Below are 26509 nucleotides of genomic sequence, written 5' to 3'. Positions count from 1 at the left end.
ATTAAAAATTCATTCAATCTTTTCACTAATTCATTTTTTAAACTTATATTGGTACATTCTATTTCATTGATTTACTATCATTTGTATCATCTCTATCCACAAACAAATGTGAATTCTATTTATATTAAAAAAAATGGTAAAAATAATGGTACAAAATAAAAATAATGTTTTTGTTCTAGAAATTGGAAGAGGGAGTGGGCTGATGTGGGCCCAGTTTGAAAATTTTGTTTTATTAGTATTGTTTTATCAAGTTCAAACATGCACGTATAATATCTTTTTTTAGTTTCTTGTGCTCAAACTAATAAAAATTTTGTTTTATTTAGTTTTTTTTTTTTTTTATCAGGTTCAAACATTTATAAATAATAACTTGTTTTATTCGTTTCTTGTGCTCAAACTGACTTTCATGAAAGTATTTTATATTAAAATATTTTAACATCCATCTTGACTTTACTTTTTCCTCTTAAATTTTCTTTTTTTTTGGTTTCTTCCTCGTGAGTGAACTTTCCATGCAAATTTCTTTAGGAGAAAAAACAGGTTTAGAAGTATAAAAATGGAATTCAATAACCCCAGTTTTGTTGACTTTTCAATCCTCAAGTAACCATCATGATGCTGAATAATATGAACACAATACAATTCTAAATCCGTTTATTCGGATCGATCGACTTTTCCTTCTAATACAAGTCATCAGACTCTGCCCTCGATTAGCTTAAATATATTGCAAAACTGTGTCCTCCTTCTACTTGAACCTTGAAATTAACCCTCACCTTCTACCTTGGATTTCTTTCGATCTCTCGAACTCTGTACCGAAAAACCTTCATGAGTAGGATGCAAGTTTCCTTGATACGAAGGTCTGCAGTCCTCCTACTGGCCCTCTTGCACTTGTGTGCTGTTAATCCAGCACGAAGCTTGAATTTTAGCTATCCCACATTTCTAGACAACGTTGATTATGAGGATTTTGTATTCAGCAACTCATATATAGTTTTAAACGCCGTCCAAGTGACTCCTGATGTTAGTCGCGGGGCCTCCATCGTGAACAAAGCTGGAAGGTTTTTGTATAAAAAACCATTCAAACTTTGGGGGAAAGGCAAAGGCGCCGATCGCAGCAGAGCTTCTTTCAATTCTACCTTTGTACTTAACATCGCTCCGAAAACCAACCCAGGTGGTGAAGGCTTGGCCTTTATCTTAACCGAAAGCTCCGCTCTTCCGGAGAAAAGCGACGGTGAATGGCTTGGAATTGTAAATGCAGCGTCAAACGGATCTGCTGAAGCTAAAATAGTGGCAGTAGAATTCGACACAAGAAAGAGCTACGCAGAAGATGTGAATGACAACCATGTGGGGTTGGACGTAAACAGCGTTTACTCGATTCAACAAGTGCCTTTGCTTGGCTATGGTGTTAATCTATCAAGCGGAACGGATTACACGGTGAGAATTGAGTATGCCAACCAGAACATCACCGTCTTTGTTTCCCAGACCAATGAAACTACGGAAGGAATGGAGAATGCTCCGGTTTTGTCTCGCACTCTCGATCTCTCAACCTATCTTTCGCAGGAGGTCTATGTTGGATTCTCAGCTTCCACGGGCAGTAACACTCAGCTAAATTGCATCCTGTCGTGGGAGTTCAACTCTTCGCATATAGATGAAGATTCAAACCTGCTGTGGGTTTGGATTCTGGTCCCAGCAGTAGTACTACTTTTGGTAACTGGAGTTTCTTGTTACTTCTTCTGGACAAGGCGAGGTGAAAACGAGGATGTGCTTCCGAGGATTCAAGATGAGATCCAAACAACTTCCATGGCTCCAACAAAATTCAAACTGAAAGAACTTCAAAGAGCAACAGGCAGATTCAATCCCAAGAACAAGCTCGGAAAAGGTGGCTTCGGAACCGTCTATAAGGGACTCCTGGGAGATAAAGAGATAGCAGTCAAGCGAGTCTCAAAGAATTCGCGTCAAGGCAAGCAAGAATTCATAGCAGAAGTCACCACAATCGGCAGCCTTCGTCACAAAAATCTGGTCAAACTAATTGGATGGTGCTACGAAAGCCATGAGCTTCTTATCGTCTATGAGTTCATGCCAAATGGAAGCCTAGACAGATTTGTATACAGGGACGAGAGTGTTGGCACAGAGATGGGCAAACCAACACTGAGCTGGGAAAGAAGGCGCAGCATAATATTTGGAGTTGCTCAGGCGCTAGATTATCTTCACAATGGATGTGAGAAGAGAGTGCTTCACAGAGACATCAAAGCCAGCAATATCATGTTGGACTCAGATTTCATCGCGAGGCTGGGAGACTTTGGGCTCGCACGTACCATTCAGCAAAGTAACTTGACTCACCACTCCACAAATGAGATTGCAGGAACGCCAGGTTACATGGCTCCGGAGACATTTCTAACTGGAAGGGCAACTGTTGAGACGGATGTTTATGCATTTGGGGTTCTTATGCTGGAAGTTGTCTGTGGACGAAGGCCTGGTAATCAAAACGAACAGAACAACTACAACAACAGCATAGTGTATTGGCTGTGGGATCTTTATAGAAGAGGAAGGATCCTTGAAGCTGTTGACTCAAGAATGGATGGAGACATCGACGAGGATGATATGGCATGCGTGCTGATGTTGGGGTTAACGTGTTGCCACCCTAATCCACATGAGAGGCCGTCTATGAGAACCGTCCTTATGGTTCTTACAAGGGAAGCTGATCTGCCAGCTTTGCCCCAAGAACGACCTGCTTTTGTGTGGCCGGCCATGCCTCCATCGTTCAAAGACGATACAGAATCTAATGTGGCTGGAGGTCAACTGACTCAACACACACATCTCAGCGGAAGATGACTAATATAGCCAGATCAGAAACCAAGAGAAGCCTTTGTCTTCTGGAAATGTAAAGAAATAATGTGTGTGTATATGTTATGCGTGTTCATTTGTATCGTATCACGCAAGTTAATTAGGATAGAAGTTTTACCGAAGCACTTGATTCACTCATAACCCCTCTGCTTTACGCTTAGGTCTTGTAATAGATCCGCTTAGGAAGTGAGAGGTTTTTTGTTCGATTTCGTGGATGACGAATTCGATACCAAATTAGGTTGATCATTGTATGACTTAGCCGATCTTCCTCTCTCCTAGTGTATATCATTGTACTAAAAAAAATTCCGCTTAGGAAAAGCCAAGGGCTACTTTCCCTGCAGGCTGCAGACAATGCTACATTAATTATCTCTATTTTGCATTTTATTTATTTCAGGGTATTGCTTCATTTTTTTTTTCTTTTTTTTTTCTAGTGCATCAATATTTTTACATTAGGGGAGAGGTAGTTCGGCTAAACCACACAATGGCCAACGTAATTTGGTATTGAATTCACCATCCACGATATTCGAACCTAAGATATTTCACTTTTAAGCAAAGAGATATACCATCAGACCATAGTACTGAGTGGCAAGGCATTGCATATTTATAAGGGTGGGCACTTGGAACCGAAAACCGAAACCGAAACACGAATCGAATCGGACCGTACCGAACAGTTTGGTTTTGCGATTTTGAAATGGTTGCGGTTTCAAAATAGAACCGCAGCAAAGAAAACGGTTTGGTTTCGGTTTTGGGTTTTCAAAACCGCACTGAAACCAAAACTGAAACCGCACCATTTATTGAATGTTATGTTTTAATTAGTTCAACTAGACTAGTCATCCAATTTTGCACCATTATTCGACATCGGTGCCCTAAACTCACTGCTTGCATCTGTCTGTCTCTCTCTTTCTTAAAACCCATCTTATCTCTCTCTCTCAAAATTCATCTTCATCTCTTCCACAGTCAACATCAGTACCCTGAACTCACTGCTTGCATCTCTGCATGTGACCTGGCTGCTTGCATCTCTGCGACCTCACTGACCTTTTTATCCATGGTTGTAGTGTGGTTCTTGCCATCACAAGGCTTTAGTGGCCTTGGTGGGACCATTATATCCATCCCATGGCTTCTAGCATAATATACATTACTTAACTGTACAAATCCTTTTACCTGTAGAACCAAATTAGATGAGAAAATTCTTCTATGTGCAATACAGTGTTTATTGATGAACATTTCAAATTTTCTCGAGTTTATATTGATGACTTAATCATTGCCTTATCTCTACTCCTTCCACTAATTACTACTGTAGGAAAATACTTGGCAAGATTTGTCATAAGATCACAACTAAGTCCAAATGGCTAGAAGTAGAACGTACCACCCAAGAATTATAAGCTAAATCTGAGGAGAGTGGTCTATTAGGGGTAGAGATGTCATGCAGGTTTGACGGTCTTATGCATAAATAGGTATATATTTTAAATTGTACATTTTTTTCTCAAAAACCAAACCGAAACCATTTGAAACCGCACTGAACCGAACCAAACGGTTTGGTTTCATTTCGGTTTTGGCTTCAAAACCGCACCGAACCTCACCACAAAAAAATTTCAGTTTCGGTTGTGTTTTCACTCAAAACCACACCGAACCGTACCGTGCTCACCCCTACATATTTAATTACTTGCCCTATCGAAGCTTGTTCATATTTAATTACAAACATGACAAGGATTTTGAAACTTTAGTCACTGAACAAGTACAATATGACAATTGCATTTCACCATTACTTGCCCTATCCAATTCGTTGGCTTTACCACCTTAACTTTTAAAATAACAGGCACCTAATATATTAGTTGCAGGGATTTGTTATTAGCATTCCAAAAATCTCATTTGACACTCCAAATTTTCTATAATTAAAAAGAAAAATACACTTGTGAGGAGTGTATAATGAGATTTTTGAAGTGCTAATAACAATCTCTTAGTTGTGCTGAACTTGATCACTGCCAAACCGGACAAAAGATTAAAATCAAGATCAATGCCCCAAACCAGAAAATTCAATCTCAATGCCAATCCCCTCTCCTCCATCCACACCATCAAGTTTGTCAAGTTTAAGCGAAGAGATATATCATCAGACCGTAGTACTGAGTGGCAGAGCATTGCATATTTAGTTACTTGCCCTATCCAAGTTTGTTCATATTTAATTACAAACATGACAAGAATTTCGTGACTTTAATCACTGAACAAGTACAATATGACAATTGCATTTCACCATCACTTGCCCCATCCAATTCGTTGGCTTTACCACCTTAACTTTTAAAATAGCAGGCACATAATATGTTAGTTGCGCTGAACCTGATCACTGCCAAGCCAAAACAAAAGATTAAAATCAAGATCAATGCCCTCAAACCAGAAAATTCAATCTCATTTCCAATCCCCTCTCCTCCAACCACACCATCAGGTTCTCCTTTTGAAGAAGCAATGTCACTCAGCTCAACTAAAAGGACACTCTGAAAGCGTTTCCAATGGAATCCCTATTTAGGGACTTCCACCACCATTTTTTAGTACTTATTGAAGGACCTCATAGTAGAATCTCTAAATTTGAAGTTTTTATGATTCTATGTTATAATTTGATTAGGTGCATATTTTTTGCTAATGTTAATATATATATATATATATATATTATGATTTTATGTTATAATTTGATTAGGTGCACATTTTTTGTTAATGTTAACATTTTTTTTTTTTTATGATTTTATGTTATAATTTGATTAGATGCACATTTTTTTGTGAATGTTAACATTTTTTTAATTAATTAAAAGCATTAAAAGCTTCCATCAAGATTGTGAGCCCCATTTTCAACTCAAGATTGTCCCTGTACAATATGCATCCGATAAGTCTCTATAGACTCACTTTCCAATCCATTGGAAATTCAATTTGCCCCTGTATTTGTTTTACACCCTTTTATACCGTGATTGTTCATATTTAAAGACTCCACTAGAGATGCTCTTAGTTTTTTGATAATTGGGTCGGCTGTTACCGTTTAGTGTTTGTGGTTTCATATTTTATCTACCGTCATTTAACTGAATGTCAAATGCAGACCCAGGAAAAAAAATGCAGCTCGTTAAAACATAAATGTATTTGATTATAAATGTATAATTATATTAGACTTTTTTTTTTTTTCACCCACTGGTAACACCATGGCTTCAAATGAAAAAAGTTAAGAACAAATCTAAATCTTAGACTCGGATCCAATACCATCTTCACCAACTACCAAACAACGCAGAAAGCCGAACAAAAATTTCTCAGACACTGTCAGCTTGCACTGCCAAGTCCTGTATTCCCAAATCATGGTACAAACCGTGAACATATCGAAGAACGGGGCGATCATCTATCCCCTTCTTTACCTGTTACCATCATCGACTAAAATCAGACCCTCTAAAGGTGGAATATCCTCATCGACAATTGACTGCATCAAAATGCACGAAGTACAGAAGTTGATTTACAATAATTGTTACCTGTACTGAGAGCGACCCAACAACGTGACCAGGAACCAGTTCCCAAAACCGTGCTTGTGAAACTTCAGAAACATCTTCACAGGCAGTAATCTGACGAAATATATTGTCAATCAAACATCAATAACTCCATTACTAACAAAACATTAGTATTGCGCCATATTTCAATAAATATATACCACCTGTCGCCAGCATTTGCTCAATGCTGAAGGTGGAACATTCGGTGGTGCCATTTGGAGTAGAATACCACCACTTGCTCTAAACAGTGGCATTACGAGCATAAAAACTGCAACTGACACTAATCCGAAACACAAAACCTCTGCATTCTGAACCCTACATAGTTGAAGATGGATCTCAAAAATGGGAAACAAAAAACAAGGCAAACAAAATAGAAGAAAAATAGACAGAAAATCAAGCATTAATTACCCACCCAATTGACAGAAACCAGGATGCCAATATCAACCCTGCACTGGGAAACAAATTTCCATATACCAGCTTCAGATAGAAGTTCACATGATAAATATATAGGGTCTCGCGCGACTTATGTTGGCAGACCGATTCTGGAACAGAATTCTAATAAGAATAAACTGATTTAACTGTCTAGATTCAGTGTCTGGCAATATAATCATCTTATGCTGCCAGACAGACTGGGAAGACAATATTTCTGTTGTTACATGTATTCACAAAAAGAGATAACGAGAGGAAGCATATTGTACCTGCGAATTGAATCTGCAAGAACATGCAGACAAACAGAGTGATTGTTCATATCTTCTGCATTTCTGTAAACTGCATGACATATGTGCACCACATAAAACAGAAGTAAAGGATGGAAACCAAAAAATATCATTCCCAATGCTCATTCACAGAAGTAAAGCCCTTAAAAGGGGCATGAGACATTGATACAGTGTGCATAAATTAATCATATCCCACACATTTACCAATAGCCTCTATATTTGTTTTGTGATGATCTGAAGTCACTTAATTAGGATGCACAAAGATAATAAAGGCTAAACGGAACACTGATGGATACACCAATAACAGTGGTCTCCAGAAAATACAACATATCATGAGGCTAATGTATGTGTAAGGAACGTGACCGCACCATTCCGATGTGTCATTGAAAACTTTACTTTCCGATTGTAAGCCAAAATCTTTCAACTAATCGTGTATTACTGTAAATATTTAGGTTACGGCAAAAACCAGAATGATTTCTCTGGCCTTTGATGCCAAGTTAACTAAGTTGCACACCAAGTTATATACTAACTCCACTATCCTGAACTTTCAAAAGAATGCAAAAGAGCAGTGGCAAAATTTCTAATTAGACTAACCCTGGGGAATGTTTCGGTAGTTAAGGGGAAGTCCCAAAAACAAATACCATGGTGAATTTCATAGACGGTCAAGTCAATCACAAATGGTCTCAATGCCAAAACATAAAATACAGCTGAAAACTTACCAAGATTTACACGAGCATAATTTCTGAAGAACCAAACACCAATAAGGTTCACCAGTAGATTTGTCACAGCCGAAACAATCAAGTAATGCCTACAACCAGATAATTGGCAGAAGACAAAATCCATCAGAATAAAAACTACAGCCACAAAAACAAGTAACCAAAAATTTTCTACCACAGTAGTTTGCCTAATGATGAATAGACCAGTGGAAATCCGGGTCCAATTTATTAGAAAAATACATAAGTATCTACTATGTACCAAATCATGAGATCACTTTCAAATAAAATCATCTGATACCCTTGCTAACTGCCCATTTTAAGTCAGAGATACTTATTAAACATGTGACCTACAAAAAATTTGGTAAAGATACAGCAGAGCTATAAACTACAAAGCTTACTGAAGACAATATTAGAATTACACTTTAATGTTACACCAAAATGAACTTTCTCAGAATTAGTCTTCAACAGTAATGTCTTAGCAAGTCAATGAACCACACTAGCCTAGGGGATTTCTCACATGCATGATGCCTAGCACATATAATAATAGACCACAAAGACAACCATCTGAAGACACATGAAATAATATAAATATATATAACATCTATTGGAACAACAATGAAAGAAGGCAAATGAAATAGTGATCCCGGAAGTGAAAAGTGCATATGGCAAAATACATAATATGAAGAAAATTTAAGTTCAAATGACACAATCATTGGAAAAGGACCCTGAATTGTCGAATGTCAGATCATTGTAGTTTGCATAACCAACTTACTTGTGTTCAGATTCATCCTGTATGAAAGCATGAAGTGCTTCGACAGCCAAGGAGAATGACATAAACAAAAGAAACAGCTGTCTACATGTGCAGCAGAATCAAAACAAAGTCCATATATTAGCCAAGCAGAAACATGGAAGGAAATAATTCAAATGTTACAATCAAATAAAAAGAAAAGGGATGGCAATCTCATCCAATGCAACAAGTTGAGCTACATAAGAGATGTAAAAGTGAAAACATTTATACATCATCAGAAGGGCAACATCTAAAAGTGTCTATACCCGAATAAAACAAAGGCATTTGGATTGCAACCAAGAAAATCTGTACTAAAAATTCACAAAAATTTGAGTTTTTAACAATATGGATTGTTCCCGGTGCCAAGAATACTGCAAGACACAAGTACTGTTTAACAAGACACCAAAAGTAATAGAATCAAAGTGTTTCAAAATACTAATGCTCTACGCAAACATCGTCGCCTAAAAATAAAGAAACTACATATGTTAAAATGCATAAAGAAAGCTTTCTAATTTACTACGAAAGGCTGTAAATTGCCATGATATGCCATGATATGGGAAATGTGAAATACTTACAGCATTGGTAAAAGCAGACAGAACTTGTAGCCTTTTATACCTGATTTACAGAATAAAAGGAACTCATTACACACATCATTCTCAAACCAAATTATGCCCAAAGACATTAATCTTCCAACTCATCTTACTAACAATCTTACCCATAAGTGTAAATTTCATCCGGTTTCTTTCGAGAAGCCGCCATAGCGAATAAAGAAAACGTTAATAAGCCACAACCAAAACTTAAATGAAAAGAATCCGACACCAAACCTGAAAACAAACCAAAACAACAATTCAACCAAATTTCGAACGATAACATCGAAAATTTCATATAAATTTAGGTAATCAGTGATTTTTTTCGAACCTATACGTCCAGTGAAGAGTCCAATAAATAACTCCACTGTCGAATACGCGACATTAAGCGAAATCAACAAGAACAACCTCTTCATATACCGGTTTCCCGACCTCAATATCCGAAACACCGATTCAAAAACCACCAAAACCGACAACTTCTCGGCAGAAACGCTCCGGCCCCCGAAAATCTTGTCGCTTTCCTCCGTCAAATACGCCCCCGGCGGAACGTCGATGCTGGACACGCTCCGGGAGAGAAACGGCGTCGCCTCGGAGTCGTTGAGATTGATGGAGACCGGCGTGTGCGGAGGTTCGCGGTGCTGCTGGAACGAGGCTTGGCGGGAAAATGCCAATCTTCGATCGGTGGCGCCGAGTCCGAAGTCGGCGCTCCATGGATTCTGAGAGGCTTTGAAGGAATTGGATTTGTCCATGAAGACTGATGGGAAATCTGATTTGAATAGTTAGGGTTTGGATTGAAAGGATCGAAGTCTGAGATTCATACTTGCTTAGAAACCCCTAATATGAGGGACAGGAGAAGACTGAGAGTCAAGTAAACGGAGCTCCAGGCTGAAGAACACGACTTGTTCAAAAATGTGGGGTCCCGTTTTTGTGGAATTTGCCTGCCGTCTGATTTCGGATCAACGGAGTACATTTGAGAATCAGACGATTTTTATTGTGATTCTTTTTAGTGCTGCTCTGCCCACCTGGTTTTCCCTCGTAAATTTTAATGAGAATTTAAATTTTTATCACAAATGATCTCTGAAGTTAACTCGCTTCATCAAAATAATTTTTGCAATTAAAAATCGATCAAGGTTGTAGTTCTTAAAAATGGATGTCACAAATCAATATGGTATTTCCATTCCAATTTTTATATATGCTGATATGGTAGATAACTAGATACCACAAATCTAATTTAGTACATCTGGTCGATAAAATCAAAGAATTTTTTTTGTTTTACGTCTAGTTTACTTCTTTTGAGTTCCCTAAAACTCCCTGAACTTCCCAAGGGTCGAGTTAAGCCTTATGGCTGCTATTGTAATCATCATTCAAGAATTATTCAAATAAACTTTTTGGTTTGCTCCCAAAATTTTCTGGATTCCAAAACGTTGTTCTTCAGGGCTTACATTGGTATCCCTTCTACGCTCGTACTGTGTCAATTTCTCAATTTAATGTATTGTTTGCCCACATCATAACATATGTATGAGCGAACCTTACACCGCAATCGCCAATGGAGAGGGCTAAAGGTCCAAAAGCCAAAATATAAACACCCCCCCCCCCTCCTCTTAGCCCTTTTTTGGAACTCAACTCTTATGTTGCAATAATTCATTTAAATTCAACGACTATATTTGAAAAAATCCAACAGTAATTTAACTAAATTGCCAATAAATTTAAAGTATAAATTAAAACTAATAAATTATTAAAAGGGGTTATATTTAACCCCTTCGATTAGAGATAGTACATGAGTATAACCTGACATTGTTCATTAACAAAATAATTTGTTGTAGGGCTATAATTCTGGACGGGGCTTTGCTAAGCCCTTTCGGTTGGAGATAGCCTAAGTACCCAAAAATTCTTCAAAGAGGAATATTGATTATCACCGGAAAATAAAGAAATCTTTGTTCCAACATAAACATCAGATGGAGAGAAAAAAAATTCATTAGTTTTTGAATCTCTGTTCAAGCTTTACACAGTCTGGTTCTCTACAGGAGAAGTGGGCATTTTGAGACAGCTCCAGAAATATGCACATCTACTGACTGTACGGCTGAATAATTTGACATTATGCAGAGTGCCAAGTAGTAGAGCCAACATCAAATTTCGATCGGTACAGCGGGTTCTGAGGTTGGAGAAGATATACCGGCTCCATTTTTCTACGAAGATACACTCCCTGCGTCACCGATGCGCTTACAAGTTTCAACTCCAATTTTCAGACACCAACTGGGTTCTGCAACTGGCAAGCAACAAGATTAGATAACAAAGCTTAAACAAACATATAGATTAAGACTTAAGGGCATTGTAGATGCTGGAAAATTTTAATACATGGCTCGGATCTATAATTTATGTATAAATGGAACGGACTGACCCGTTACTCCATGAATTAGTGTCACAAACATCACATTTGTAGGTGGGGAAGGAAATGCCAAACGATAAAGATATTATGAGACTCACCATCTTGTCATGACTGTAGATGATAATCTAAAGTATACGCGTGAATGTCAGAAGGACTTGTGCCGGGCCTGAAAACAAACACCAAGCGTGTAGTATCATTTAGAATATATTCGATACTGGAAACATTCAACAGAAATCAAATTTGAAGAACTTGACAACGGAATAATTCAAATCTAGAAGTGGTTGAATTATTTTGATCATTAAAACAGCAGAAATTGCACTCATTCCAGTATGGGAGTTCAACTATTCTTTTGTAATTGGAAGATCATATAAACTGAACCTACCTTTTATTAATGGTACCATAGTGGAAATTGAGCTTTCCGGCCTTTATGTCTTCAATATACTGCAGCCAAAAGAGATAAGAAACTGTGATGTAAGATAAATTTCTACAGGAAATCAAATAGATGTTAGCATCTGAAAGACGTCCATACCAATTTTAAGGTAACAACCATTGACGAGAATGACAGAGAATCAAAAGGTATCTCATCAAGTGCAAAAAGCTGGCATTCTGATGATTCTGGACCTGGTGAAAAGTGGGGTGTCTTGAGCCTTGCTAAGAAAATTACATAAGTCTGCTCCGAAAAACACAACGCAAGCACAAATACATATTTATCAACTGTAAATGAATTTGTTTAACTTGAAGAAAAAAGGTAAACTAAAGATTTCTCGCTTACCTGGCCAATTAGTGGGATGTCCAATTGAGAAAAAGGTGACACCACTTCCACTTCTGCACATGCTTCTTCCCAAGTTTCCCTGATGGCTCCTTCTGCAGCTGATTCCCCAATTTCCATGTAACCTGCAGGAAGAGTCCTAAATGACAACACCAAACAATTAAATATACATCAAAGATACAAGATAGTACATTCAACACAATGAAATCTACTACCCCAGTTGCTGAGACATTACGACTAGCCAGGTGACCCTTCCCAAATACAAACTTTATCCATTAACAAACATACCAAAGGCCATATGATGGTTGAATCTTCCTTTTGCAAAGTAGGACCTTGTTATCATGCTCAATCAGACAACCTACAACCTGTAAGCATCAGTTGAACAACACGTAAATTAATCACATTTGAAATAAAACAATTACTCCTAATATGCATAGTACATATCATAAGGAGGACCAAATGTAGACAATCAAAATCCTGTGTCCATAGGCTCTGGAACTTCAAAATCAAATCCTGAGCACATAATATTTGTAAAGCTTCCTCCTTTCCAAATTCGACCATAGCATTTATTCCAGATTTACAATTATAGAAACTGACTCCAGTTGATGAAAAGAGGAAAAAAGTGAGCAGGACAAACTGGTGAATACTGAATAGTAGAAGCAGAGTTACAATTAGAGGAAATTGGAGAACTGGTTCTTGAACAAATTGTATCTGAATTTAAAATCCATAAGGTTTGGTATCTGAATTTAAATAACCGTGGAGCATTGGTCCTCAACTCTCACATTGGAAGGAGGCAAGTTGCAGATATCACTTTTAACACCGTTTTGACCAAAATGCATCAACTGGTCAACAATATGATTTCATGGAGCGAAGCCAAGTTGGCTTTCAGAGTCTGGCCAATGGGGCTGCGGGACGAGGCTCAAGGTGGGGGTTAGGGTTTAGGATTGGGTGAGGCTGCGAGATGGGGGTTGGACCAACCTCCAATTTACTCTTACAAATAAATAAATGTTTGTCAGAGTGAACAGGTGTGTCAGTATGCGAAGGCACACATGCATAGAAAATCTATTAGACAGCACTATTGTGAAGAAAAGAACCAGGGTAGCCTTTCGAGTATCCAATCTGGTTTGAGTCTAAAACAACAGGTGAAGAAATAACATAGTTAAACTTATTTTTCATTACCATCAAAATCAGATTTTGGAATCAACAAAAACTCCTACAACCCAGTAACGTGAAAAATTATCCCAAACGTTGCAGAGTTACAAAAGGAAAAAAGAATATACAACTAATGCCAGTTTGGAAGCATCATGTGATCTAGATTTTAAGCGTAAGTGAGAGGAACACCTGGATGGAATTGGGACAAATATCAAAGTTGCCCATTTGTCATAAATACTACATCTACGGATATCATACATTTTAGACTAACCATAAAAACTTCATATTGTCATACAAAGGAAAGACAATAATCTACAAGATATTATGTATGAGATTGCTAAATTGCTATGTACTTACCCAATGTAATCTTAATAAACAGACTGATGATGTATTAACAACTAAAGGAATGAATTCAGTATATTTCGACTAATACTCAAAAGTTTCAAACTCATTGTTATAACCTACATTATATTGAAAAACTTTGAATCATTTTTTCATGGATTGGCACATGCACAGCACAAATCAATAATTTGAACTGGAAAACAAACTCTAACTTGAATAGCATACCATTTTTGGGTTCTCATAGGCAATCCTCTCACAAACTGTGCATATAGCTCTTATCTTCTCCTCACCATCGGGTATCTCATACTTTGTTGGACCACCACACGACTGGCAGAAATTAATCTTACGAGCATTGCCCTTCACAGTAATAGAAACTAAATTTGTAAAGAAAATATGAAATAACCAATGAAAAGAAAATGTAGACAAGTAAACACAAAACCCTCAATATGGGTTATAATCTGTAATGTATAACATCGTCTACTTATCGTAGAAAACACAGATGATGACTACACGAAACCCTCAATATGGGTGGTAATGTATAATGTATAACATCGAGTACTTATCGTAGAAAACATAGATGATGACTTGTTAAAGATACGCAAGCAGGCAAATGAAAAAGCTGCAATCTTTAATCAATCTGAAATGTACTACACACCCCACTTTGATTCCATGACTTATTTACTTGGTACAATACGTTGTCCTTATGAGTTCAAGCTATGCCTATGTCTACCAATTTTTCTTGCAAATACAACAAATGATAAAGGGATGCCTAAAGAAACTTCTAATTACTCAATATACTCAAATTAAGAGGTCAACCAAATCTGTCCTCAATTATAAACTAGATACAAACAAGTGCTTTAACTTCAAATTTTCAATATTTAACAAAAAAAAACCACAACGCCAGCATCAAAAGCAACCAAATTTCTCCAGAACCCACCAAATAAATTGAACATCCAATTCCCAAAAATCCATATCAAACCCATCATTACAAAAATGGAAAAAAAAAAGAAAAAGAAAACAGAGGCTTACAGCAGACTGAACCGGAACTGAAGACGAAGGGCCATCTGGGTTGGACCCAGAAGGAGCTGAGGACATGCTGAAAGCTCCAAAACGAGGGCGGCGAGTGGAAGAGGACCAAGTGGTGGTAGTTGTGGACAATAACGTTGATGACGAAGAAGAAAAGGAATAAGATAATGATGGGTTGGAGCAGGTGGAGATAGAAAGGAAGGAGAGGCTACCACCTGTAGCAGAATATGGCTTCCAGCGATGAGAAACGAAGCCTGATGAACAACCCAAGATCTGTATGTTCTTTAGCATTATATATATACACACACATCTATATGTTTCTCCTGAATTTTGTTACCCAGAAGATTATCAAAACCCGATAGACTCAATCAACCCCAAAAAAATTATACAGACGCTGGTTTCAGAAACCAGAGTTACAACAACAGTATCAATATCCTTTTTATTTTTCATTTTTTTCTTATATCAGGCTTTTTTGTTTTACGGACTATTTAGGCCATCTCTAACCATAGCACTCTAATCTTGCAAGATATTAATATTTTAATAAACAGTACAGAATCATATTTGTCCCCATCTTCAACCGAGGATCAAAGGGCCATAGGACTCGTTTTAGCCCTATCACAAAAAACCGTCTCCAACCGTAGCCCTCTGATCCTCCAAGATATTAATATTTTAAGGATCATATTTGCCTCTATCTCCAACCAAGAGTCAAAGGACCATAGGGCTCATTTTAGCCATGTCACAAAAAACCGTCTACAACCAAGAGCCAACGGGTCATAGGGCCAAACATAATTTATTAGTTAAATTTAATATTATTTAATGTTGTTTCATATTGTTTAATGTTGTTTCATGTTACTTAATTTAATTTAATGTTGTATAATGGCTTAGGAATTTATAGGAAAAAAATAGAATTTAAAAAAAAAATTAAAAATTTTGTAAAGAAAAGAAAAAGGCCTACCATTCATGTCGGCTATAACCGATAGAAATAAGTACAATGTTGTCGGATATAACCGACAGAAATAATGAAAATTCTAGCCAGCCCCAGGCTGACTAGCTGAGTTGGGCTAGCCGGTTGGCCCTTTGGCCCTTTTTTGTCCAGTGGGGCCCACAAACCCTTTAGCCTAGCCCTCAGTTAAAGACGGTTTTCGAGCTATTTTTGGCCCTCTAAACCCTTCGGTTGGAGATGATCTTACGGTTGGGAAGTCAACTTTAATTAACATCAGGCTTTTTTTTTTCTTTTAAAATGCTATTTGTTTTGTGAACTAATTACAATTGACAAGTTCACTTAGTACTACGGTATAGTGTTCTTACTCTTTTGTCAATAAGTCTTAAATTTGATTCTCTTCAAATATGAATTTAAACTACATTACTATTAACTCATTATGAGTCTTAGCCTTTAGCCCACTCCCCCAAATTCTCTTTTGCTCAAAAAACTACGATTGGCAAGTCAACCTTAAATTCTCTCTTTGAAATTTTTGAAATGTCATATGAAATTATAAAAAAAATTTCAATTTGTCATGTAAACTAAAATTTTAAGCGATTTGTTGTATTAACTTTTCGAAGTCATTAATTTAACATTTGATTTTATTACCGTTAAGTTTTAAATCCAAAATACTTGCACGTAGCTTGTATTCATGCTCTAGCAAGTTGGAATCCAAGCATGGCTTGCTGCTCTTCTCCCACCACCATTGCCTGAGGCTGAGGCTTAGCTTCCAATGTTGTGTTGTGGTGGTTGCCTCTTGTTTTGGCAGTCTAATAAGCAAACTTTATCTTTGCTTACCCAAGAACCCTGGTTCATGGCGTGTGCGTGGGAAGCGCTCACAACATAGTTCAATCAAGCACAAATTATTCTCTGATATCAAGTTGAAAATAAAACATTTGTTGTAAATTTCATTCTGTACTTGCGGTACAACGTAAACCGGCTAAAAAACTACTAACTTGACTTGACTAGTAATCGGCTTAAAACCACAAACTTTAATAAAAATGTGATGAAATGTTGCATCTTCTAGCTACCTCTGGTTACACTAAATTAGCAGGCTTGAAGCTTCATCCCACCGCAGCCAGTTTACAGTACAATGATTGATATGCTGCACTGCAAAGCTTGAACTTTTCCTCTGCAGCTGCCTGCATCAATGTAACCTAATCATCAGCCTCTGTACAACTAGATTTGTGTATACGAGTCTGCTAAAATTGCAAAATAGACCGCCTGAGCGACTGGTGCTCAATTTATTTCCAGGCGTTGGATCATCTTAACCACTTGCAACGGATATTCAATTCCACTTATAGTAAATGACCCAGGACTCGGAATACAGTAAACACTTACAATTGCTTCGTCAACGTGTAGCTTTGCTGGGAAATATTGGGTAAATAGTAGTATAGTACCCGTGAATGATTTACCACTTAACAGTCTGGTAAAAATACTATGATTTTCTCGTTCTAAATATGATAAGTGAAATTACTCTTACTTTACTACTCATGGCATTCCACGTCAAAGATCGGTTAGATCATATTACCTTGGAAGAACCCTGGTGACGATCTGGATGCCATTTCAGCGCACAGATTCGATACCTGAAATTTTTAAACGTAGGATTTGGGTGAGATGATAAAGAATATTAATATATGAGTGGACAAGAGTGATTAAGAAGTAAAAATGCAACCCAGCTAAAAGAACTCACGCATTCTTGACATCATCAAGTGTTAGAGGACCCGAAGCATGCAACCCGAGGGCCAACCTTTCATCTGACTCCATATTCTCAGGCTCAGATTCATATTGATACTCTTCCTTATTGTTATGTCTCCAATTCCAAGACCTCCCATAGTTAGAGTAATTACTAGAGCTCCTCCACTGTGAATTCTCTTCATTAATGAATGACCAATAATAAAATTTGTTTCCACCAAACATGGATCGGAAAATGGTCTCCACGTCTTCATCTTCTTCACAAAACCGGAAATCACCTGAAATGGCAATGGACTGAGATCGTATGAAAATGAACTACAAAAAATCAGGACATAACATCAATCATGCAAGGAATATGTAAGGTGCCCTGATGCACAATTTATGCTCAAAAGGTAAAACTATATACCGCAGACTTACACCCAATGATCTCTGTTGAACAAAGGGAATACTTGAGCCCTCAAGAAAGGCTCCAATGAAAATTCTACCAAGAATACAGGCAGAGTATTTCCTGAATGAAGCAACTAAAATACATGCCCACCCTGACCCGGGTTAACAGATGCACCGGTCATATATCTAATTCAACAAGATCTACTACATGTCCTTTTCTGCATAACTACTTTCTTACTTCTTCCGTATTTCCAGGCTCCTTGATTGCCTGCCTTCATTTTGGACCCCTTGGCGGAATATTGCTTTTTAAGCCATGAGGTGCCTCTGCTTGAAGATGGCTCCTCATCATCATACTCATTCTGCCAACTCTGCAACATTCAAAAGATATACAATTGAGATTAAAAAAAAAGATATGTAATTCCAAGGTAATTAAAAATTTTGAAACAGAACAAAATAGAATGACGATAAAAAGTTCAAAAGTTCACCCATGCATAAATTAAAAGTGCCAACAAAAGTACAAAGATGAGGAATCCATGAGAAAGAGAAATATATCAAACCATTATTAGGATAAAACCGCTAAAAAAAACAGGCTGTTGCTGGAAATCATAATCATCAAAAGTGGGAAACCAAGAGAAGGTGTTCTATATCAGTGAAATTCATTTCTGTACAAGTATTTTACAAAGGAAAAAGGCGAAAAAGGTTAAAAAAGACAGTGCTCTTTCCTGAAACTTTAAGAATCATCCCCACAACGGACTTTAACGTCCCATGGAATATAGGTAAAATATGTTAGGAATGCAAAATAAAAATTGGATATCGAGGGACATTTTTTTTTTTTACCGAAATTTGATAGGAGGACTGGAAAATGACTAGATGCAATACATTTGAAAGTCATTTATTTAGTGTCTTTGTTGTAATCAGTAGTGTTTTAGTAGTAGCTTTGTAGTGCTTGAGTAATTCATTGGTAGTGTTCTTGTAGTGCATTTATAACAACAATTGGTATAAAGTTCCTTGGTACTTCAAGTTTAAGGTCCCTCATCTAAACATAGCATTTGGAAATTTCCGGCAGAAGATTATTAACAGGTGAAAGTTAAATGTGATGACAAGCACCAATTTCATAATATAATATGAAACAAGTTACAACAAGAATGGAGAACCTGAAATAAGAAGTCTGCATAAGCATTGACATTGCGCGTTAAAGTTTGCTTTCCATGGAACCTTCTGGACCTTCTTCCATAGTTGTTAAATCTCTGCAAATAAAAAGATGCATTCACTGTCAGAATTAAGAAATAGAATATAAGGTCTTATGACTCAAAAGGAGAAAGAATGGGGATAAGGAAACAAAGAATGCAAATGAACAAAAAAATTTGACACGTCCTAAAAGAAATGTACAGCATCACATTAGATGGAAACAGAACTTTGAATAAATTCATTTGGTTAACATAAAATAAAAATTGAAATGCAGAAAAATAGACAAAATTAACAAGGCTACAACCTAAGGACGATTACATGGTCCTTCTTCGTGCCACAAACTGGCCACTTACTAGACAACGAGAAAAGAAAACATATGCTTGAAATTGTTTTAACACTTTGACCCAACCCTGTGCAGGCTAAGCATTATGGCAAAGACGCCTATTTATTTATTTTTCAGAGGAGTATGGCTCCTAAAATACTCTAATGGTATAACACATACATATGTAATACGTTTGGTTCCAAAAGTACCTGTTTTTTCCACATAATTGAGAAGAGTACGGGACACGGAAGTAATTTTAAAAACTATTACGCGAATTTACTGACTGGGCAGAGGATTGAGGCATGTGTATGCTCAGCCTGGGCTGCTATGTAGGCTAGAAAGGGGGGAGTGTTACAGTGTGCTGTTAACACTATCCATCTTTAAAGTAATGTATGTTCTCTCTTTATATTGCAGCAAAGATATAAGGGCAGCTTTCAATCTGTAACATTTTCCAATCATTTGTTAAAAGCTAATGTCTATGGACTCATTTCCAAATTCAATAATTTGCAAACAAGTTTGGAGATATATATTTAGTGGCAAAAACCAGAATCAGGGATGAAAATACAGCACATAATTGGTATGGTTTAGATACTCATAAAAGAATACTATGCAAGGAATATTCCCAAAATATGGACTGAATATGAGTAGAGAAGATGGATGACGATAGAACATAACAATTTGAATTGCCATTGACTTTTCAAGAAAAGGTAGAAATGCAACACACACATATGTCGAGATGATAAGGGTCAACTCCTTGAACCAACGTTCCTATCAGTTCCGGAGAAAATATATGACATCTCATTTCAATTTCCATACATGAGTTCTTATGCGTTTCTACAGCCCTTCAAGTGATGAATAGCATCTCGTTGAACCTTACTAAATTCTGAACAGCATTTCAAAGGTCCTTTTGCATTCAGGGTTAAAATTCTCATAATTTCCAAACAATTAAAAGTGAGTACCCTGCAGGATGCAATAAGAGACAGTTGTGCCCTAGTTTATCGTTCGAAAGCTTGAATTTTTACTGCAATGCACTGCCTAATTGATGAGGAAACTCAAATTTCAATCCATCAACTTCAGCTCAGAAGTCCCAACTACGCATTTTTTTCAGACAACGATAACAAAATTCTTTCTTTTATCAAATCCCCAGAACAAAATGAAACATAACCCACAAAATTCCATCGATTTCTCACTTCCACTAAGTTTTCACAGCCAAACCAAGCAAAAGGCAAACATTAAGCGTAACAAAGAAAAAAAAAACCAAAATTACCAATTTTTTTGGATTCTTAATTATCTTATATCAACACAAAGTGGGCATCCCCAATAACCCAAATCACCAAAAGTTTCAAACTTTAGCAGAAATTATCAAAATTAAACAAAATGGACATTGACCCAGAAACATATACACATAGCTGATGAATATATACATACATATATATATATATATATATAGAGAGAGAGAGAGAGAGAGAGAGAGAGAGAGAGAGAATTACAGGTTCTGAGTAGGATCGTCGCTTACGATCCAAGACAGGGGTGGAATGAAAGAGGGCGGCCCTCACATAAATGCAGCAGTTGGGATTGGAGATTGTGAGAGCCGCTTTCATGGCGGTGTTCATTTTGCTTGAAATATGATTGTCGCAGAAAGGCAGAGGCAGCTCAACAAAAAGGAAGAAGCAGAGGTGAAGCCCACGGCCCTGAACCTACGCTTACGCTAAGCCGATATAATTATTGTTCGCAAACGTTATTCGGTAGGATTATGGGTCGGCATTTCAATGTCTACCGATCTTATTGGGTTGGCAACGGGGCGGAGCAGGGAGGGGCTGCCCCTCCTCCATCCGATTTTTCTTCGGGGCGTTTCTAGGCCCACCGGACCTAAACCCATTAGGCTTCTACAGTTGCCAAGACCGTTACCAAACGAAAGAAGTACATCTTGTAAAGACATAACCTTTTAATAAGTTACAATTGCAAACCTTGATATATAAAATACCAAAAATATATTTAAAATACACCAAATTGTTAATTTTTCCAAAATACAACAAGTGTCGTCTTTGACAATTTAGGGCCATGTGGGAATGATATAAAGGGGCCTTCCAATAAATTTTTTTGGACAACGTAACCATGTTAAATTTTGACAAATAAAATCCCCACTTAATCAACGTCAACATCTCACTTCAACTAATCAATAATCTTACTAAATAATTTGTTGCTTCATCTGCCATGAAGTTATGGTTTAAGGTTCATTCGTGAAAAAAAAAGGTGCATGATTGCTAAAGAGATAAGAGAATCCGCTTGTGTTTGTGGGAAAAAGGTAATATACAATTTAATTTGTTATTGTTAGGAAACAATGATATGTTAATATAATAATTGTAGGCTCTAATTACCCTTTTTAAATGAATTGTGATATCTAAACTAAATTTTTTTTATTAATTTGTTGTTAGGAAATTCAACATGTGCGTTTGAAATATTTAGAATGATAAAAATTGGGTCCCTCTGAACTACTTGCATGCGCTTAACGCTGCTGCCTCTTTGAATAACACTTTGGGTAAGGCCTAACTTGTTAGGGATCATGTTGAGTGACACTATTAGCCGCATAAAACTTGCCACGTGATAAAGAACAAACTACAAATAAACTTCTTAAATAAACTTAACACAAACAGATTGACCGAAAAAAAAAGGAAGACAAATAGAAGCGGATGCCAAATCAAGACGAAAACAAATAAATAAAATTGACAACTTTCCATATATCATAACTAGAGAAACCAAACCAAAGGAGAAATGAAGGAGATTAAAAGAAGTGATACACAAACCAAACAAGAGACGAACTGAATGCACAACGAGTGATCGAATCCGCTATGATGTCATGTTACCAATTAAGGATGTAAAAAGAAGGAAAACTTATTGCAAACTGTGATTCTTAATTAGTTTACAAAGATAAGGTGTATGCATAAAGATCTTGAAGCTATAAATTGCCGAGATTGCTACATAACGGAAGGACTAAACTTGTCAAGACTTACTGTCTGGTGGTATTTCTCTTCACTTTGAAGTAAAAGGTCTTAAGTTTGAATCTCGTGAATGACAAATTCGATATCAAATTAGGTTGCTCATTGTGGCTTAGCCGAACTCCCCCTCCTCCTAATGTAAAATTATCGATGTACTAAAAAAAAAACTCTAAACAAACATAAAATAATAAAAAAATCTAATACATAAAATATCAAAATTATCCAAACTTAAATTATACCAAATTGAGAAATATAAGAGGAGGTATGATGACGCTCTGAACTTGAATTCATGAGGGTCAGAGACCTATTAGGTGTGTCCTTTTCGGGATCGTGAACGAAATTGTATTCTTTTTACGTGTGAATACGAGTAACTACCCTATAAATCAGGGAGTTTTATCGAATTATTGAGAGAATTTTCCTTAATTTTTGTGTTATTATGTCATCATTTATGAAATGACTTCTTCACTTTCCAAATGTCGGCCAACATGTCACTATCCTAATGTTCACTTAGACATTTGGATTGAAGTTTAAGGGGAAGTTGGATACTTTTAATTTATCTAATATGTGGACCCATGAATTGTTCAAAAATAAGAAGAAAAATAAGAATGAGGATCCTTTTCGGATCGTCTTTGTGAGGATTCTGGAGATTCTCCAATCACATATGTTCATCGTACATCTTTTACAATGATTTCTGATCACACAATATATAATGAACGAATGTAATTAGATGATTCTCAAGATCCTCACAAAGAGAACCCGAAGAGGATCCTCAATCAAAAAATAACGAAACAAAATAAGTAGGGAATGTATGTGTTGATCCTAAAAATTACAAAACCTACGTGGCGCGCAGGCCGAGTAACTAATAAGCTAACTACGTCCTTCGGTCGAATGCGGGGCGTGCCAACTCGTCGGCCGAGCCTGGCCGAGGAGTAAAATCTGTTGATGTAGCTTTGAGCGCGTTGCTGACTTCTTTAACTTGCGATTGCGACCGAGGAAGGAACACTCTCGGTCTCTGGGTTCTACAGCCTGAAGACAAGGCTGCTAATTCTGCGGAGTTCACAAATCGTCCGAGCCCGATTCGGTCACTGTGATTATATTCGTGAGAGTATAAGCACGTCGAATCGAGACCAAGGTGTATGGGCACAGGTACTCGAACGTGATATATGTCTTGATGGTAAACGTAGTTCGGCCGTCGGAATGCCGAACCCTGAAACTCACCTGTGAGTATCCAATCATAAAACCACTCGGCGACCAGTACGCCGAGCAATGTAATTCGTAACACCTAACTATGCCGGGAAAGCTTAGTAAGGTGACCTCTGCCAACAAAGGTTCGAAAACCTTCTTCGACCGAGACTTGGATAGATAATCGGTCGACCTCGACGCAGTGCTGTTTATCCAAACTGAAGATGCTTCTTGGTCGGCTGATTCTGCGGCAGCAGTGCTGTTTATCCAAACTGAAGGTGCTCGCCGGTTGCTTCCACAGTGCTGTTTATCCAAACTGAAGGTGTGTCGGCAGGAAAAAGAAAAGGAAAAATCTCAAGGTGATTGAGAGGTTTTGCGCAGGGCAATTGTATGCTGAGTTCAAGGTCCTCTGAATGTTGCATGATCTCGTGTATTTATAGTACCCCATTCCTTGAAATCTCCTCTGATTTGGATTGGGAGTCCTTGTCCCATTTCGATTCTGGTTCGAACAAACCTACTCCCACTGGGATTCTGAATCTTCCTCCCTTTGAGGCTTTATTTCTTGCTGGTCGAGAATCCTGGTCGCACCAGGATTTCCTCAATCCTTCCTATTTATCTGGACCTCTTGAGATAGGATTCGGCTGACCCTGCCAGCTGGCCCGGGTTTTATTATCCGGCCCACAGCATCTGTTATTACCTTGGGCCGAGCACATATGACTACTCGGCCTGCCCAAGATATTTTGGGCCCAAACAGTATGAAAAGAAAATTTTCTAAATAAAGAAAGCATACCTCCTCTTAATGAACTTGACCCATGCAATGCATTGGTGCATTACACAGTTTGATGAGTAGGTGTCTATGTGGCCATGCCCAAAAGAAGACTGTTAAAAAGAAAATAGTTTCTCTAGCGTACATGCGGGACCAAAGTAGCCATGATAGCCAGCTCCAAAAGATGTTCTTCACATGGATAAAGATGTGCAATTAGATCCCATTTCCAACTAAACAATGCCTTTGTCATACATCACTATACCAAAAAGTATACCTCTTAACTCATCATATGACAATGGGGTAATTCTCAGCTCTGGTGTTAATTACCAATTAATGATGCTATTTTTTCGACTGTTAGATCGTAAATTTCTTTCACAAAGACAAGATAAATAATCATTCTCAAATAAATTTGAATTCCATATCATTACATTGCTTCTTATTTTGTTACGAACTTATTGTCACTCAACCACTTCGTCGAATGCGTTGTTTCCTCCCCATTTCTTAAGCAAACATAGTCAATAACTAAATGAGGCAATATTAGTCATTTCTTGCTCTTTGATTACTCCACCGTTGTTCATTTGACAGTAAAATTTAGTAACTAATTGTTATTCGTTGTAACATTACAGCTACAATTAACTATTTACATGTTGGTCAAGTAATCAATTATTATGATGATAACTTTGCGTTGTATATAAAATTAATTCTCTAACATCCATTGTGCTAACACCCTTCGCAATCCATTAAAGATTCATTGGATTACTCATAAATTATTAAAAGGATTAATTGGATTATAAAATTTAAAAAGAAAACTAAAGAATGTTTAGGAAATTTTAAAAGAAAAAAAAACTTTTGTAGAATGATTTGGAACCCATCTGGATTCAAATTGTGAGATCCTAAAAATTCTCACATCTTAGTCATTTATTATGTATCATGCGGTCAGAAATCATTTTTTATATTTAAAATTAAATATAAATAGTACCTAACGAAAACTGATTACACGATGTATGATGAATATGAATCCTCACAAAATGAATCCGGAGAAGACCGTCTTCCTTTGTAGAAGACTGGCTCAAAGATGTGTAACCACGTTGTGAGCTTCGCCGGTAGTTACGCGTTTCACGTTTCCGTTAAGAGAGAGTCTGATTACATGTGTTTGATCCGCCGTTAGTTTCGCCGTTGACGAACTCCACGTTTCCGTTTAGCGAGGAGGAGCGATAAGATAGGCGAAACGAGCGAGCGTCCGTGGAAGCGGCCGCACGGGAACACACCACGCCGACATGATCTCCCATCAGTTGGAAACTGAATTGCTGAGTTGGCAATTTGCTGTTTTCGCAAAAACGCACCGTCCCCGTATGATTACTGCCACCCAACCCCACATACCTCCCACCCACTTGGATAAAGCGATTCAAGGGGCATCCTATTTGGCTGAATAAAACGTTCTCTTTTGCATGACCAATTTGCCCTACTCTCCTTTATAATTTGACAACCATACAAGTACAAGGGTATTCCTGGAAACTAAGTTTGGTAGTACCTATTTGCCGTCTTTTTATTTCTTTTTTCTCCAAAAAAAATCAGATTAGTCAGTTCAATCTTTTGGGAGTCCAAAAAGACTAACAAAGGCATTTTAATCTTCTTTAACATTATCGTGTGATTCACCCAATTCCCAGAAATTGAACTCAGAATATGTCATGTGGAATACGAGCTTGAAATTCGTCTCCAATCACTGATAACATATTTTTTTTGTAGGGAAGTGTTATTGGTACTCCAAAAATTTCATTCTACACTCCTCATAAGTGTATTTTTCTTTTCAAATATATAAAGTTTGGAGTGTAAAATGAGATTTTTAGAGTGCCAATAATAATTCCTTTTTTTGTATGATCAACTAACTTATGCCATACTTGCACTCTACAAATTGTTACTATACCTAACCAATAGTTGTTCATATTGAGATAATTAGCAACAAAACTAATGATGTATAGTTTGATCTTTTTGTAAGTGTACTTATTTACTTTATTAAAATATTGCAGATGTTTTATTGCCTTGGGCATAGTGGCATAACCTAATAGACTAGAGCAGATGTGATCTTTCTATGAACAGAAAAAAAAAAAAAAAAGTATGATATTAAACATAAATCCTCTTCAATCTATGTTGCAATTGGAGGAAGTGCTCGCC

The 26509-nt window shown here is 37.2% G+C and overlaps 4 protein-coding genes across 6 annotated transcripts; 1 reads left to right on the top strand and 3 right to left on the bottom strand.

Annotated features, from left to right (window-relative positions):
• Positions 1-679: 679 nt before the first annotated feature.
• On the top strand, positions 680-3228 carry LOC137746306 (putative L-type lectin-domain containing receptor kinase S.5). The gene has a single exon (XM_068486384.2). It carries the CDS (start codon positions 817-819, stop codon positions 2818-2820), a length of 2004 nt encoding a protein of 667 aa, XP_068342485.2. The 5' UTR covers positions 680-816; the 3' UTR covers positions 2821-3228.
• Positions 3229-5929: 2701 nt separating this feature from the next.
• On the bottom strand, positions 5930-10087 carry LOC137745841 (metal tolerance protein C2-like). Its single transcript, XM_068485866.2, has 10 exons — positions 9479-10087; positions 9276-9384; positions 9136-9175; positions 8546-8622; positions 7777-7865; positions 7040-7109; positions 6754-6792; positions 6506-6656; positions 6327-6416; positions 5930-6215 (listed from the first exon to the last, which is right to left on the bottom strand). The coding sequence occupies exons 1-10, from the start codon at positions 9894-9896 to the stop codon at positions 6114-6116; spliced, it is 1185 nt and encodes a 394-aa protein (XP_068341967.2). The 5' UTR covers positions 9897-10087; the 3' UTR covers positions 5930-6113.
• A 1016-nt stretch (positions 10088-11103) lies between these two features.
• On the bottom strand, positions 11104-15286 carry LOC137745690 (nudix hydrolase 23, chloroplastic). 3 transcript variants are annotated; one of them, XR_011069712.2, is made up of 8 exons: positions 14826-15251; positions 14022-14153; positions 12591-12667; positions 12306-12441; positions 12063-12154; positions 11916-11974; positions 11632-11699; positions 11104-11407 (listed from the first exon to the last, which is right to left on the bottom strand). XR_011069712.2 is itself a non-coding variant. In XM_068485689.2 (8 exons), exons 1-7 carry the CDS (start codon positions 15111-15113, stop codon positions 11639-11641), a joined length of 894 nt encoding a protein of 297 aa, XP_068341790.2. In that variant the 5' UTR covers positions 15114-15286; the 3' UTR covers positions 11104-11413; positions 11632-11638. The 3 variants fall into 3 exon arrangements, 2 of the variants coding, with proteins under 2 accessions (XP_068341790.2, XP_068341791.2); XM_068485689.2 differs by having other exon boundaries at positions 11104-11413; positions 12063-12203; positions 14826-15286; XM_068485690.2 differs by having other exon boundaries at positions 12063-12203.
• A 1362-nt stretch (positions 15287-16648) lies between these two features.
• Positions 16649-21143, bottom strand: LOC137745916 (uncharacterized). Its single transcript, XM_068485948.2, has 6 exons — positions 20884-21143; positions 19038-19130; positions 18122-18251; positions 17495-17774; positions 17333-17387; positions 16649-16943 (listed from the first exon to the last, which is right to left on the bottom strand). The coding sequence occupies exons 1-6, from the start codon at positions 21004-21006 to the stop codon at positions 16866-16868; spliced, it is 759 nt and encodes a 252-aa protein (XP_068342049.2). The 5' UTR covers positions 21007-21143; the 3' UTR covers positions 16649-16865.
• Positions 21144-26509: the final 5366 nt, after the last annotated feature.

The sequence above is a fragment of the Pyrus communis genome, chromosome 12 (assembly GCF_041283825.1).
Source record: "Pyrus communis isolate YQ-2024b chromosome 12, ASM4128382v1, whole genome shotgun sequence".
Taxonomy (NCBI): Eukaryota; Viridiplantae; Streptophyta; class Magnoliopsida; order Rosales; family Rosaceae; genus Pyrus; species Pyrus communis.
This window is presented reverse-complemented; position numbering and strand designations above follow the sequence as displayed.